General features: G+C 38.7%; 2 protein-coding genes across 3 annotated transcripts; one reads left to right on the top strand and one right to left on the bottom strand.

Moving 5' to 3' along the window:
- The first annotated feature begins 869 nt into the window (after positions 1–869).
- ankra2 (ankyrin repeat, family A (RFXANK-like), 2) lies at positions 870–6,373 on the top strand. Its single transcript, XM_073477988.1, has 9 exons — positions 870–953; positions 1,234–1,581; positions 1,699–1,857; positions 1,951–2,016; positions 3,212–3,309; positions 3,421–3,546; positions 3,729–3,795; positions 4,443–4,523; positions 5,336–6,373. Exons 2-9 carry the CDS (start codon positions 1,290–1,292, stop codon positions 5,389–5,391), a joined length of 945 nt encoding a protein of 314 aa, XP_073334089.1. The 5' UTR covers positions 870–953; positions 1,234–1,289; the 3' UTR covers positions 5,392–6,373.
- Positions 6,374–8,418: 2,045 nt separating this feature from the next.
- Positions 8,419–14,331, bottom strand: btf3 (basic transcription factor 3). Of its 2 annotated transcripts, none has more exons than XM_073477832.1 (6): positions 14,218–14,331; positions 12,407–12,472; positions 11,870–11,983; positions 11,557–11,758; positions 10,869–10,925; positions 8,419–8,957 (listed from the first exon to the last, which is right to left on the bottom strand). In XM_073477832.1, exons 2-6 carry the CDS (start codon positions 12,470–12,472, stop codon positions 8,911–8,913), a joined length of 486 nt encoding a protein of 161 aa, XP_073333933.1. In that variant the 5' UTR covers positions 14,218–14,331; the 3' UTR covers positions 8,419–8,910. The 2 variants fall into 2 exon arrangements, with proteins under 2 accessions (XP_073333933.1, XP_073333932.1); XM_073477831.1 differs by having other exon boundaries at positions 14,281–14,326.
- Positions 14,332–16,320: the final 1,989 nt, after the last annotated feature.

The raw sequence follows: 16,320 nt of genomic DNA, 5'->3' as shown, positions 1-16,320 counted from the left end.
ATTATGTCCTTTGTGTTCGTGGGGAAATGAAAACTGAATGATGAATGCATCAATTCTAAGGGCTTCAATGGCCCAATACCTATATTGGAACTGTAATAGCTTACAACAAGCTGTCTTTGCCTAAGAATAATTGGATAAAGACTGTTATTTTACCTGCAAAGGACTGCCAAATTATCTTGCTGTGTGAATTATGGGCTCAGTTCTGACCTCAGGCTTCTTTTTCAGTTCTTCTTGAGCACTTACAGCACTTTATTCCATCTGTCATTCTGTAAAGACGCTTCAGGTTTCATTGGAAAATAATTTGTGTGGGAATTACTGTTTTTCATTGGAATCGATTTGGGGGGGATTGGATTCCCTGCACCATTAAAAAAGCAAACGTGTGTGTTGCCTGACTCATCGACATCTCTTTTCTTTGGAAAATAGCCCTGAATGTTGAAGATTGCCTCATTACGTCAGTGAAAATATCAAGAACACCTTATGTGAGCACTCTGATGAACTATTTTGAAGTTCTAGCATTTCACTGATGTGTTACAGAAATGCAAATTACTACATATAAAATGAATTATTTGTTTTTTAAGTTACTATTGATATTCTATATCATTATGCTATTTTGATGATCACATCATGGCTTCAGCTGTCACCATTTCATGTCTGTTTAAAGTGAATTATTTCTGCTAACATCGCTGCTAATCTTGATGGGTAATAATAGTGTGTTAAACCTACGGTGACATCAACATCATACATCTGGCAACTGGTTGTATGAGATATTTTATCAGCGTTTAGGAATTAAGTTAATCTGTCCAGCTGGTGGGCCCGGAACTAAAAAGAGGGAGGCTAATAGCGGACGGACCACGTTGTAGAGGCGAACACTTGCGCATGCGTACATCTGTCAAAACACCGCTGGAATAGCGGTAGCTGCACGAGGATATTCAAGTAAAACAATGCCTTTTCGAGTAAGAAATGTCTTTATTTTTATGTAATAGCCTTTTTTTGACGTCCAAGCTTAATGTGTTTCCATGTTCATATATGTTTGTCACGGTTAGAGAGTGTGACTAGCGAGGTTACGATAACAATAGCTAGCATGCTAACTGGTAGCTAACAGACAGTTGTGAGACATTTAAAGACTGTGTTAGCGTCGTCAGCTAAAGCAAGCTAACGTTAACGCTTAAAGTAACGCCAATTGAAACACAACACCGATTTGTGTTTTCAATACAATTTATCTCCGCATTTCAGGCGTGCAGTAGCCTCAGTTCAACCTCAGTGTGACGGTTCAAGTGTGTAAGCAGAAGATGGACAGTGTTGCAATGTCAACCTCGGATGGGACATCCGAGTGTCCCCTGGGCTCTGAGGACATGGAGGGGATCTGTGTAATGCCGGATTTGGGTGCCATCAAGACTGAGCAGTCGACAGGAGATGACCCAGGCACCCAAAATGTGGCCATGGGCATCAAATTCATCCTGCCCAACCGCTTTGACATGAATGTGTGCTCAAGATTTGTCAAGTCGCTGAACGAGGAGGACAGCAAGAACATCCAGGACCAGGTCAACTCTGATCTGGAGGTGGCTTCTGTTTTATTTAAAGGTCAGAACCCGGTTAATATGGCTCTAGAGTTACAGTAACTCTAAATGGCTTTGGCATTTTACATTTGGTTATGTTGTTATAATGTTGTCACTAACAAAATGGTTTTCTCTCTTTCAGCTGAGTGCAATATCCAGACTTCACCTTCTCCTGGGATACAAGTGCGTCACGTTTACACGCCTTCCACCACCAAACATTTCTCCCCCATCAAACAGTCCACCACGCTCACCAATAAGCACCGTGGCAATGAAGTCTCCTCCACACCTCTTTTGGTGCATTGTAAGTACCACAGTTGTTCTGACTTCATTTATTACAGTGTTTCTAACAGGAATCAACATTTTAATCAATATATCCATGTTTTTTTCCTCTCAGCTTTGTCCATTCATCAGCTTGCAGCCCAGGGTGAGATGGTGTTTCTGGCCAGCAGGATTGAACAAGGTAGGCAGCCAATACAGGTCGTCCAACAGGTACAATAGCCGTATAATAATAACCACAGGTGTTTAGGGCTGCAGCCAACACATTATTTTATCACAGGTTAATTGGAAATTGAGTCATTATCTACTCACCCCCATGGTGATGGAAAGCTGGATGAAGTTTTGTAGTTCTCAAAACATTTCTGGAGCTTCACAGCAAAACAGCGTGGTATCATTCTCCTTAGCAACTGAAGTAGATGGGGACTTTAGCTGATGCTATCAGCTTAGCAGCTACAGTGAAGAGTTCAGCTTCAAAATGGTCAAAATTTATTTAAAAAGAAATTTGGGATCTCAGGGCTTCTGGAGACTTAGACTATACAGGGTGAGCTGTATGGAGCCATTTGATGTTGTTTTGTTTGCTTGTTTTTATACATTTTAAAACAAGTCCCCATCTACTTCAGTTGTTTAGGAGAATGCTCCAACGCTGTTTTGCTTTGAAGCTCCAGAAATGTTTTTTGGACTACGAAACTACACCCGACCTTCCATCGATATGGGGATGAGTAGATAATAATTTAATTTCAATTTTTGGGTGAACTTTTCCTTTAATCTGCTCTTGATTAATCAATTTAATAATTCGGCAAAAAATATAGCCAAATGACCACCTCAATTTCAAGGGAACTTCTTCAAATGTCTTCTTTTGTCAGACCAACAATCCAGAAACCAAAGATAAAGAGTTTGCTGCTATGCAAGACAAAGAAAATCAGCATATCTTCATAATTAAGAAGCAAATGTTGGACGTTTTATCTTAAAAAAATGACTCAAATTATTATTTGATTATCATAATAGTTCTAATCAGCTAATCATTTCAGCTCTACTGCTCTTATAATTTGATATAAATCACATGCTAAGCTAAAAAATGATACTTCATATATAGTATAACAAGAGTAATATAATGTTATTATATAATAACTGTCTGATAGTGTTTTCAAACACCCAGAGAACATTATGAAGACATACACTAATAAACAATAAGAGAAAAAGGATCTTTATTGCATTGTAGATATTACAGAAGTTCATGAGTCTCGCCCACTGTCAGCTACAATCCTGCAAGGTTTAAGTGGATATAGATGATGGATGGTGATGAAAATATATGTAATGATTATAATGTTTTATAATCCGATATATATAAATATATAAAAAGTTATATATCATTCTTATAGAAACTGTGATCAATCTCCAAGATGAGGAAGGCTTCACCCCCCTGATGTGGGCAGCTGCACATGGACAAATCGCTGTCGTCGAGTTTCTGCTCCAAAATGTAAGGAAAACTGAACTTGGTGTATAATTAGTCTCTACTGGTTTCATTATTTTAGGGCATGACCTTTTAATCTACTCTCTGGTTGTCATTCTGTATCATTCTTCACTGTAGGGTGCTGACCCCAACCTCCTGGCCAAAGGGAGGGAAAGTGCATTGTCCTTGGCCTGCAGTAAGGGATACACTGACATTGTGAAGATGCTCATCGACTGTGGTGTTGATGTGAATGAATATGACTGGGTAAGAATACTAAACGTTTATCACACGTTCACACAGAACTTGTTAAGTGAAAATACAACAAAAAAAATTAGATGGGGAAGATTCTGTGCAGGTGGTTTATTGTTGTTGTTGATATCATGAAGTCCTGTGGAGGCGTCAGTCTGTGTGGCGGCCTGTTGTGATGTTCCTCATGTGGGTTTCAGAACGGAGGAGCCCCTCTGCTGTATGCTGTCCATGGGAATCATGTACGCTGTGTGGAAATCTTGTTAGGTGAGGACACATTTTTATATCGGGGTCATTTTATTTTTTATTTGCACACACATATGGTTAGATAAAATCAGATGATGGAAAAAACAGTAACAGTTGTATACATTATTAATTACATTACATAATTTGGAAAAATACAACAAGTGCTGAATATCAACATAAAACACACAAACAGAAAGATTTAGAATACATAAGAAAACAATACAAAGAAAAAGAAAAAAAATTATACACACGTACAAGAAAACATTGGACTTCATGAAGTACATGTGTTGACAGTTTTCTTTTAAAAATTTGTAAAGACTACGAGCTCTTAACATGTCTTTGGCATATCATAGCACATATCTGATGAATATTTATGTCATACACTGAAAGAATGTTTTCTGAAAAGGGCGGCAGATGCCTCACAAGAGTTTGAGGAAGTTGTCAATCTTACAAAACATTTCTGCAGTAAATACAGTTTATGTAGATGAGAGCGGTGTGTTTGCCCAAACAATATTACCATAACTCAACTGGGGATAGATCATGGAATATATCCACCCATGCCAAAAAATTTTTTTTAAGAATAAACATAGCATTTTTTGTGTTTATGAAATGTGTCCAGCATAAACCTGTAAAATAATAAAGTTTTGGTATCTTTGTATGTCCTTCAGAAAGTGGCGCTGACCCTACTATTGAGTCAGATTCTGGATTCAATGCAATGGACATGGCCGTGGCTATGGGCCACCGGAATGGTACGTGTAAAATGAGCACATACTTTGAGCTGAAAATCATGAAGGTACACAGGTTTAGAAACAGATGATTTTAATTGATTGATTGGTGAATGATATCAAACAGTGTACATGTCTAAAATTACTATATTTCTACTCTACTTGAATCATGTACAACCGTCACTTTTTGGCTTCAACCAGCCGTTTATTCTGACATTCATATCAGGCGTCTTACAGCCAACTTCACAGTGTTTGTACCTGAACGGATTCATATTAGGTGTCTCATAGGTAACGTGGTAGTAATAAGCTGCTAACTGTTGATTAGCAACTTACCCCACAGAGATGTCCTTTGAAGCTACATTCAAGCTAGTAAAATCATGGATAAAAACATTTGATATTGAATTCGGAAGCCCTCTTGAACGTACCACCTGTAGAAAAAAAACACTTACCAACAAAAGCAAACTTTTTAAAGCATTTTAGCAGAATTTATTACAAATCAAAATGCTTTCTGCACACATAAGTTTGGCTTATTAAGTGTCAGGATCCCAGTTTTCCTCTTCTTCCTGCTGATGCTTATTGCCCGTATCCACTCTTGTCTTTTAAGGCTGAGCAGATTACAAAAACTTAGTTCTGGGTTCTTGAACCTGTTGATAGTGCATCCCACCACAGAGCAGATTTTAGGCATGTTTCTGTTCTTTACATGGATGGAAATGACAAAAAAAGGTACCATCAGGCAACACAGAGACAGTGGAGAGTGATGAATTGTTTCCCCTTCTACTCACTCAGAAATGACACGCAGCTCTGGTCAATAAATTGCTGTATTTATTTCTGTTTAGTTCAACAGGTGATGGAGGCACACTTACTGAAGTTACTGATGGGAATCAGAGAATGAACTGTGACACTTGAGGAAAACAAATACCGAAGGCACACCGCTGGGCTCTGGACAATCATGTAGCTCGCCCAGGCTATCACCCAACAGGGATATTTAGTCCCATTAAGTGACATTTCAACAGCATTGCATCATATCTCATCAACATCACGTTGTTGGAATGATGCACATGAAGGTTCGTACTGTGTGAATTTTCAATTTTAACCCTCTTTCAAACTGTTTTACTCTGCACTTTTTTCACTTTGAATGTGGAGCAGCAAATCGGATCTAGACGCGCTGATTCTGAAAGAACAGAAATGTCAAGTTGAGTTCTTCACTACAACCCAGCATGCATTGCACTCCACCTGTAGTCAGCTGCCAAACGTGCAGTGCAGTGTAGATAGTGATAGATTTAGCTTTAACTAAGCATGGAGTTTTCTTTTGAATCTTTTAATATTGTATATTGAATTACAAGCCGTCATTGGCTGTTGGATCATTTGTCCCATTATGGCAAATGTTTTTCAAACCATCATAATAAGACATTTTTAAGAGTAAGTGTATTAATGTAATACGTTGAATTGCCTCACATGGTACAGACTGTGCTTTTATGACGCTGCCAAGCTGTTTGTTGATCCTGAAGATCTTTGTGTTGCTTGTTGAGTTTATTTATTTGAGTATTTTTAAAATTGTGTTGTGATAAAATTCTCATATTGATGTAAATCCGTTTTGTTTTCTCTGTATTGTGATACTAATGTGCTTTGGCCTCACACCTCATTTTAATGTCCCACAATGTTATTGTGGTGCTGTTTGCCACTGTATAAGGGTGCTCGTGTTTTATACCAGTCAAACTGTTAAGTGGTGTATCACAAAATAACTTGTAATGACCTCAGTGTCAGACTTCATTCTGTACAGATATTTATCTGAATGCAAGTCAAAAAGGTCAAATTACTGTTTATAGTCACTGAAATGAAGCTGTTATTTAATTAAAAGATCTTTTTAAACTTCATTCAACAGAGTCACAGTGATGGGGAGAATACACACTTGTTTAATAGCTGTTGGGGACTGTAGCTTATGAGCTAAGAATCTTATAATAACTTGTCCTTTAACAACTGGAAAATTTAGGCTCAGTGCTTCATTGACAATTGTGCATAAACATTTATTCAATACTGAATAAATAATACATTTAAACAGTAATCATGAATATAGCCATAATTGTAACCATGAAATAGTCAAATCTTTTTAAAAATTGTATTCATCCTGCATTTTTACACAATTACTCTCTAACATTTCATTTTTATTCCAAAAATTGTAATTTTTCCAAAGTTGAAACAGCAGCTGTAAATGCAGTGAAAATGACCTGCAATGAGTTAATTTGGGTTCAAAAGCATGATGCAAAAACATTTAACCATTTGTTCTAACAAGACTGAGTCCATAGCTATGCGAGCAGTTCAAAGGTACTGAGTTATTATGAGCTAATTTCTAACATAAGCATGCCAACATGCTCTCATTGACAATGCTAGCATGCTGATGCTAATATTAATATTTTAGCGTGTTAGCAAGCTAACATTTGTTAATTAGTGTATGAAACAATAAGTACAGACAACTGGCCAAATACCTGCAAAACTAGTCTTTAGTTTTGCAGGTATTTGCTTAAAACTGAAGTAATGGACAAAGTGAATGTTAGACCAGGTGATTAAAAATCAGATGACCACCAAAGTTTTCACAAACCCTCCAGAGGACATGAATGTTTCATGGCAATCCATAGTTGAGGCGTCACACAAAAATCCACCAATGTCAACCTCACGGAGGCACTGGAGGAAAAGTCAGGGGATCACCTCAGTCTGCAGGAAACAGTAATTTTTTTTTCCAGCAAAAGCTTTATTTTTCAGAAGAATCATGTGTTTCAGGACACTTTTTTTCAGGAGAAATGTTTTTTTCAGGATTTTTTTTTCTTTTCAGGAGAATCATTTGTGACACAAAGTGAGAAAAAAAATGTTGGAAAGTTTGGGGTTTTTTTCAGAAGAAAAGAAAATCATGGAGAATTTTTTTTTCCCAGCAAAAGCTTTATTTTTCAGAAGAATCGTGCATTTCAGGACATTTTTTTTCAGGAAAGTTTTTTTTTCTGGAGAAAAAAAATCTGGAAAGAATGTATTTTCAGGAAAAAAAATGTTCAGAAGAAAAAACTTTTCAGGAGATTTTTTTTCTTTTCAGGAAAATCATTTGACACAAAGTGGGAAAAAAATTGAGGAGAAAAAAAATGTTAAAAAGTTTCTTTTTTTCAGAAGAAAAGAAAATCATGGAGAAAATTTTTTTTCCCAGCAAAAGCTTTATTTTTCAGAAGAATCATGTGTTTCAGGACATTTTTTTCTTCTGGAGAAAAAAAAATCTGGAAAGTATTTATTTCCAGGAAAAAAAATGTTAAGAAAAAAAAAACTCCTTTTCAGGAAAAGAAAAACAACTTTGTTATAACTAACGATATTATCACGACATCTTTAGATAATTAAAAAAAGTCAAGTCCATCCAACTTTGTTCACTGTGTGTTTTGTCTCTTCTTTTGCAAATGAATTACACTCAAAATGTGTCGGGAGGTGGAGTGAAAGTCTGTAACCATAACTGTCCAAAAAGAACGATTACACTCAAAGAATTTATCCGTTTTAGTGTCAACCAACACAAGGAGGGATAACCACCACCTACTATGACAAAGCGAGATTGGAAAGAAACGGAAATTAAATAAGAGGATGTATTTTCATCGATATCGTTACATTTAATCGTATCGTGAATCTACACCATTATACTGTACCTGAAAAAATGTATGTTGCAGGTAAGATCGATATATTAACACCCTGGTTTTCCTTATTTCAGATCTAGGTTGAATGAAATGCTCTTTTAACTGAGGTGTACCGTAACGTAAACAGTCCGGTCAAAGATCAACTGCACACTTGAGCACACTAACCAATTTAAAGAAGGGCAGCTACAGAACTTCAGCTGTGGAAATACTGTGGAATAAGTACTGAAAGCACTAGAGGGAAGAAGAAAGACAGAAATCTGGGCTTTGTATTGACAGTAGCAAAGGTTTATTTCCAGATATGGTGGTTTGAGCGAGGCCACAAAGAGTTAAGGTTCAGTAACATGGAGGAAACAGATGTACAGCAGGAGCCTTAAAACACCACATTTTACACAACCTCTCACTCTAACTGGACAAACAGACCACAGAGCACAACAAGCATGTGGAGGGTCTGATGGAGAAGAAGAGGAAGTGGAATGAGTGCTAAAATACCGTACGCTTAAATACTGCTACCCCCCGTTTTTAATACTTTAGAGTACTATCCTACAAAATTACTCAAAAATAATTCACTTAAGAGTATGCAAGTACTGTGTTCAAGTGTTGCAAATTTTACAGAATGCTCACAGCCAAAAGTTGACAGATTATCCATCTTCTCAGGTACTTCACTGAACTTTCCACCTCTCGAAATAGCCAGAAAAACATCTTGTGCCCCACATGGTCCTGTCAAGTTTTGACACTCCACGGAGTCCCTTTTTCCTCTAGTTAGCCTCATCCTTGGATGCTTCATCAAAGTTCTCCACCAGATCTGAAACAACAAAAGATTCAGTGGTAAATTGATGGAGTCAGGGAGGGAAAAAGGCTCTCAGAGGTGCCAGATCACAATTCAGGAAAAGTGTGTTTATGTGAAACATGATTATAGGTGTAACGCGATCCCCAATTCTTCGCTCATCTTTGTGCTCCACATCTGAGGCCCCTCACAACTACTGAAAGCAGCTGTAAAAATTATGTTGTAAAGCATCAAAAAGTTGGCTTCAATTACTCCATGAAATGTGAGAAATCTGCCTTCTCCGAGTTTTGGCTCCAAAGGTCAAAGGTTAAACTGGAAACAATCCAAAAGGTCTGAATAAACATGTTCCTTCAGCGAGAGAACAAAAAGGAAACTTAACTCCAATAACAACATGATGGCAGTGGCTGTTAACCCTGTGCCATCAGGCTTCGAGCGCTCCTATAGCTGACTGCATGTGTAATCGTTTGTTACATTAGTGAGAACCGAGGCTACGGGCAGAGAAGTGCTGGGAAAAGCTGAGATTGTTTTAATGGCAACCTCATGTGTTTGGTCCGTTTTGCTCACAAAGAAAAGCAAACTGGATCTGAAGATCTTATAAACAATGAGCATGAGATTCAAACACAAAGCCCTGCGTTGCACCATCACGTAGAGTCATTGATGAATCCCCTTCGTATGACCCCTTTTTCACAGGCCAAAAGAAAACAAACCTGCCGTGATTGTTTAACAGAAAGAAAGGGTTTAAAGTTGCCCATTAAAGGACAAGTTTAAAGGAGTATTTCCAAATAACACTGCAGAGACACACTAAAGAAATCTGTGTTTCTGAAAGGTGGAAGTGTAGCGCAAAATTGGACAATTAAGCCTCGTCCACACGGATACGGATATTACAATTGTTCTGACCAATACCTTTATCATAAATGCCTGCGATGCTGCCTAAAATGCTGGATCTGTCTTGAGAGACGTCTGATCCACTGCTATACAATTTACATATCAGAAACAGGAGCCTACTTCTTCCCGGCAGCGTCCCGTACACATGTATGAAGCTTTGAGATTTCTCCTGAACAAGTAGCCAATATCCAAAAATGGTGAGCAACGTGTGTAACCGCAAGCACATCCATAACACAGCATCCATACAGGGTTAGTAGTATACAGCTGCTGAAAAATAATAATATATATTGTATTCATTAAATTCACTGGTATCAGATTGGTGCTCAATATCTGTGGATACTCAAAGTTTGGGTATCAGAATCCGAAAGGAAAAAGATGGTTCTTCTTCTCTCAAGGATATTTTGTAAGACAAACATGTTTATCCATGTGGACTCAGGAAACAATAACATCATCGCCTCAACCCGTGCATGCCCACTGTTGTTTCGTGTAATGAGCGTGCACCTGGAACAACAACAACAACAGACAGACCGGTTTGTTTATGTTTGTTTAGCACCAGTGCGAGTTCTTTGGTAGCTTTGCTCGCTCTGATTACAGGTTTACAACATAACCTGGTGGTTTTCTACAGTTTCGGATCACTTTACTCAGAGTGGAAACAGACAACGTTTCCCCTTTGTTGGCACCACCGTCAAAAAGACAGAAATCACTTTCGGTTTTCCTCAAAGTAGCACCTACCAACAACACCGCACCAAACCTGATTTCATGATTTCATATAGACTACGATGGAGACATGAATACAGATAAAGATGCTGCCAGCCCGACTGGATTACCAGTTAGCCTTCCGTTTCCGAGGAGATTTTGTGCCCAGTGGCAGACAACCTAGCACAGTGGAAGCGAGGTTTATAGGGAACTGATCTAAACTGCTGATGGTGTTTGGTGTGTCGCTGATGTAGACCTTATTGGCACCTACCGGCCTGGCATGCCTGTTTGAGCATTTAAAATTGTCTTTGTGTGTACAGAGATATTTTTAAAAATGTGTGCACTCACCTGGAACGTCATCGTCTTCCTCTTCTACTGTTGCAATCGGTGCTTTTCCATCTGCAGCTGTAACAACAGAAAAGATCTGTGAGAAACTTGAAGAGTACTTTATTTTAGATCATATCTGAGGGGCAAGACTAATCTCTTTAAACAAGTTTTTTAAAGAGTAAACTTTAAGCACTTTTCCCATCCTATAAAAGTCGATCTTTCTACAAGTTGTGCAAGTGTGCCTTCCTTTCTGTGGCTTCTCTCCAATGGATTTTTTTTTTCATTTTTTGTCAGCCCAGCCAGGTGTCATTAAAATAAAGCCTGACATGTTGCTTAAGCGATGACAAAATCCACCTGTTCTCTAGCAGCTGATGTGCAGGTTTACCTTCGATGTGCATGCAAACACATTGTGGGAAGGTTCAGAGGACACACATGCCTTCATGACACCAGATTTATTTCGGATTCGGAGCAGAACAGACAAAATGTCATCTTTTATTATTTCGGTGCCAGTGTCAATTAATCCAGATCCTCTACGTCTGGTGTGAGACGTCAGCAAATGAGTATGACAGCTGGATTGTTTCATTGTGTTTGAGTGATTGTGAAGGTAAAACAATGGATTTGGTTGAAAATTAAGCATATTCCTAACCTAGAAACGTTTTTTCGTACGAACCCTGACATTATAACCTTATTCAACAATAACTTCACTGACCCTGCTTGGGCAGTGCCTCTGCGAGTCTCCTGAGGCTCGTCAGACTGTCGGCTCCCAGCTGGTTCAGGATGCCCGGCAGCATCTCGGTCAGCTGCTTGGTCTCGGCGTGGCCAGTGATGGTGAAGGTGTTGGCTGCGAGGGAGGCCTGCACTTTGGGATTGTTGAAGTGGATGACTGTCCCTTGATTTGTAAACATGTTAACCTGTTAACAGAACAAAGTTTTACACCATTAACAACAAAACAACAGGCAGTACTGACACAGACTCACTTAAGATCACAGTGAGACACAACAGAGATGAAAGGTTACGCCTACCTCCTCAATACCAGAAATATTGTTGACACCGAGTTTCTTTAAGGAGAACTGGAGCTTCTTGTCATCTGCAGTTGCTGTTCTGTGTACAACCTTCTTCTTTCTGCGAGCACTGCCCTATAGGGACATCAACACAGACACACTTTATTAACCACCAGTTCTTAATCATCTATAAGAGCATCATCCTCTGTATACAACATCATTTGTAGGCTGGATGCGACACACTGTTGCCTAAAATGACTGCTGCTATGCAACACAAACTAGAGATCAAATTGCCATCTAGACAAACAGTATGTCAGGTAATCTCTCTTCAGTTGGTGTAATTTTCTCTCCATCTATTTTAGTGTGGTAAATTATGTTGCAACTGGTTTCACTTTGATTGCCAGGGTATTTGATGGGTAATAGTTTTGACAACCTGGTGCTGAACCCTGAAAACTAAGCTGTGGTACAGCGTTCAAAAATAGCAGAGCAGGTTGTGTGTTTTGCAGAGAACAAGCATTTCATGTAATGAGTGAAAAAAGCAATTATTTTTTCACTTACCTTGCCGCCGATGCGGACTTGTGCCTGTAGTTTAGCTAGTTTTTCTTGATTCATTGTTTCTTTCATCTTTAAAAAAAAAAAAAAGATTATGTCAGCGCCACCAGCAAAGTTGATCTCAACAACAACTGTTCAACACATTTTGGCTTTTTAGCAGTGAACTCATGTAAAACCACAAGATTTAACATTTAACAAATATTTCAAACTTTTGACAACAGGAACATAAAAGACTAAAAATGACAGTCAAGGCAGAAAAACGTGTTTAAAAAAAAAGTCATGTTGCAGCAAGCAGGCACCAAGACACAAAACATACCATGCAACACACTGAAGATCTTTGTTGTCTGACATCAAATAAAAAAAATGTTTATCATGTACATTATTTTCTTTTAATGTTCTGTGTTAATGTTCCCCAGCATCTTATCATAGTTTTTTTTATAGTAACTGAAGATTATTTTAATTGTTTGGTCGATTAAATGTCAGAAAATGGGGAAAAATGTTAATCAGTGTTTCCTAAATCCCAAGATGACGTCCCCAAATGTTTCACATTTAAGAAGCTGCAATCAACGAATTTTCACTTTTGTCATTAAATTACTAAAAGTGATTAGTCAATTATAAAAACAGTTTTAAGTTAACACCTGACAACTAATCCATTTATTGCTGCAGCTCTAATGTGATCAACTTTAACAAGCCTGTGCAGAGCTGCTGCAGTAACTGCAATATGTAAAGCTAAACAAATTCATGAATTGATAAGCCAGATGATGAACAATACAGCATGTAAAGGACATTGTAAAGATAAAACACATGGTAGCATGATGATAAAATCAGGTGACGGATCTATGGCCTTTACCATGACTGTGTCTCTGATCCCAAACCTGTGTGACAACATGAATTTTGGTAATGCAATCACACCTGTTTGGTGCAGCTGCAATGTGACATGCTGTCAATTGCATTTTCCCCTTAAAAAAGACGATTCTTGCAGAACAGGTTGTTTCGTTTTTGGTATTTCCAGCAGGAGAAAGCCTGAGGTGATCCACCATCACCACTGCTTCTTTATTACTAAGAAATGTTGTGTGCTTTTCCCTTTTTTTGAAAGATTATGCACATGTGCACGCGTTTCCTTAGCAGTCAATAGATCAAATGTTAAAAATAACCATAAAATAATCCATCTCTAACATCAGGATATACATGTTTACATCAAGGAATACACTGTCTGCAGGTAACATGGCTACTGCCTCACAAAAGCGTACACATCCCGATGATAAACAAGGTGTAAACAAGTGACGAGCTGTTAGGAAAATGCTGCTTCATCGACACACACATGTAAACACACACAGGCGGGGAGCAGAGGCGTTGGTGTGGGTGTGGTGATCGGCGATTATGATATTTTCAAAGCGGTAAAAAGACTTTAAAAAGCCCAGTGAGGAGCTGTCAGTGCCACAGCCAAGTGCGCTGAGTTAGGTTCATTAGCTACAGAGAGCTAGCTAACAGTTTAGCTTATTTGTTATCTGTGTTGTGGTCACAAGCGAAGGCGGCCAGATAAGAGATAAGAGACTACACAAAATAAGACAAAAGGTAACGCCATGTGGATTCAAGCTAACATTTGCTGACTAACTCAGCCAACCGCTGTGCCGAAACAAGGTGTGGTTTTAGCTTTTTGTGCAACAACTTGTTCGGCTAACTTTAGCTAGCTTGTTAGCTAGCCGTGGACGGCCTGTCACTCACAGCCTCTCACACAGCCACACAGCGCCCCGAGTCACGTTAGCGTCAAACCGCGGCGGATTTCAGCCGCCCGGTGAGAAAAGGCTTTCGTTTACCTCTTGCCGTCGGATCGAGGGGAAACAGTGCAGGGAAGAAGGTATTTAAAGCTCCTCACTGACCTGTAAACTAACAGCAGACACATGCGGGGAGCAAGATGGAAGCGAGAGAGGAGGCAGGAAGTGACGTACGTGCCAAAAGGCGGAATGGACCTATGGGTGTTTGTGCCCTGAGCTTAGCCTCGCAGGCAACACTTTCTCTGTTAGCTCTTTATATTATTCTATATTGTTGTCATTATCAGTCTTTAATAAATATATAAACACAAAATAAAAATAAAAAATACAAAGGGAAATTTAGTAATCAATTATTTACTGGAGCCTGACCGATCGATCGATTTCTTGGGCCGATACCGATACCGATATTGAGGAGTAAAAGACATGGATATCAATATATTGGCTGATATGTGCACACTGGTTAGATTTGAGGGGTAAACTGGGACAAAGATATATGCTGGAGGCAGGATATTTTATCAATTTGCCATCTCAGAGTACAGTTTTTGCACACCTGAGGATCGACAGGTACGTATTTTATCATCTAAAATGACATCAACATTAGACTTCACAGGGATAATAATTATAGATTACCCCAAGCATTTTTTTCAGCATTATAATCTCGAAACAAAAACTTTTCACATGTCAGACAACATATACCCCGGTTGCGTTATATGTGTGATATGCCAATATCGGCTGATAATATTTCAATGCAGGCTTCATTATACAGTATACTCCATGAAAAGGTGGGGGTGTATCAGCTCCCAGCTGTCATTATTAGGCTATATAGGAGTGTTTTGTAATGGTCAACCAATAATAATTCAATCAATCTGATTAGACATCTTACTCACATCTCCAGGAGTGAACGTCTTACTATGCAGCACAAGCAGGTGCACAAAACAAACAGGACAAGGATGAGGTTCTCTTCAGGGTCATTTGCAATCTATAGGATTTCAAGCAGGAGGTGTCCATAAAGGAGAAATACCTGAGAGCTGAAGTAGATCAGCTGATGGGTTAGGGATGGAATAAACTCTCGCCTCAGGGGAAGTTAATCCAAAATCATACGACTGAGGAGTCTTTCAGCTAACTTGTTTATTGTCTGCTGATGCAGCACAGGAGGCTCAGGCAGTTGTTAGGCAGCTGTGGACGAAGACCAGTACCATGCTGAGGGAGCTGATGAGGCTAAATTTATAGTTTAACCTGCAGTGTTTTTGCATGATGGCAATGCCTAATTACCAGAGACAATTTTTTTAATGAGTTTTAAGTTTTAAGGTGCGCTTTGTAGTTTTGTGAAGAGACATTTTAATCAGTTTTTCATTAAGTGATTGATTTTCATGCCTAAACAAACTGTTTTTGTTTTCATGATGAATAAACTGAATAAACAAACTGACCTTAAAGGACAACACAGTTTCATGCTGTTTTACTTTGCTTATATGCTTATTCTATATCAGATTTCAAGTTTTAAAATGCTCTAAAACAACAGTATGGTCCTTTAATATGAAAAACGTGGTGTGACTATGTATCTTTTTGTGTAAATAACTATTTAAACCGTGTCTATGATATTCAGATGTGCACGTGGTAACTCTCCTCACCTCTCCTCACCGGCACGTGATCCCTTCACCTCTGATCGTTCAGTCTGAGCTCGTCTGTTTGCAGCAGACAGAGTGAAGAAGTTTTTGGCTGTGCTGCACTTGTTGAGTCACACAGCAGGCCATGATATCAGTTTGCGAACTCTCTTTGAAAATTCACCTCGAATCATCTTTAATCCGGCGGATCAGCCTTCTGTGAAGTTTCAGAGCACTCCAAGAATTATTCTGAGGCTACAGTATGTGCTGTCTTTTAATATGTGTGTGAGTGAGCTTTTAATCTCAGCCAGCTTTGACTGTGTGTCCTTCAGGGAGCAGGTTTCAAGGAGTCCAGCTTTTTGGAAACAGCAGAGAGCTGTAGAAGCACAAGACTTGGGTCCTTTACCTTAAACTCCACCTGTCTTGTGACCATATTGCACTCTGGTCTAGTGAGGGAACTGTTCATTTGGGAAACTAATGAAGATTTATTTCTGAACATGAAAATAAAGAAATCTAGACAACCTAGTAAGAAGCATTTTCTCATGAC

This window comes from Pagrus major, chromosome 12 (assembly GCF_040436345.1).
Source record: "Pagrus major chromosome 12, Pma_NU_1.0".
Taxonomy (NCBI): Eukaryota; Metazoa; Chordata; class Actinopteri; order Spariformes; family Sparidae; genus Pagrus; species Pagrus major.
This window is presented reverse-complemented; position numbering and strand designations above follow the sequence as displayed.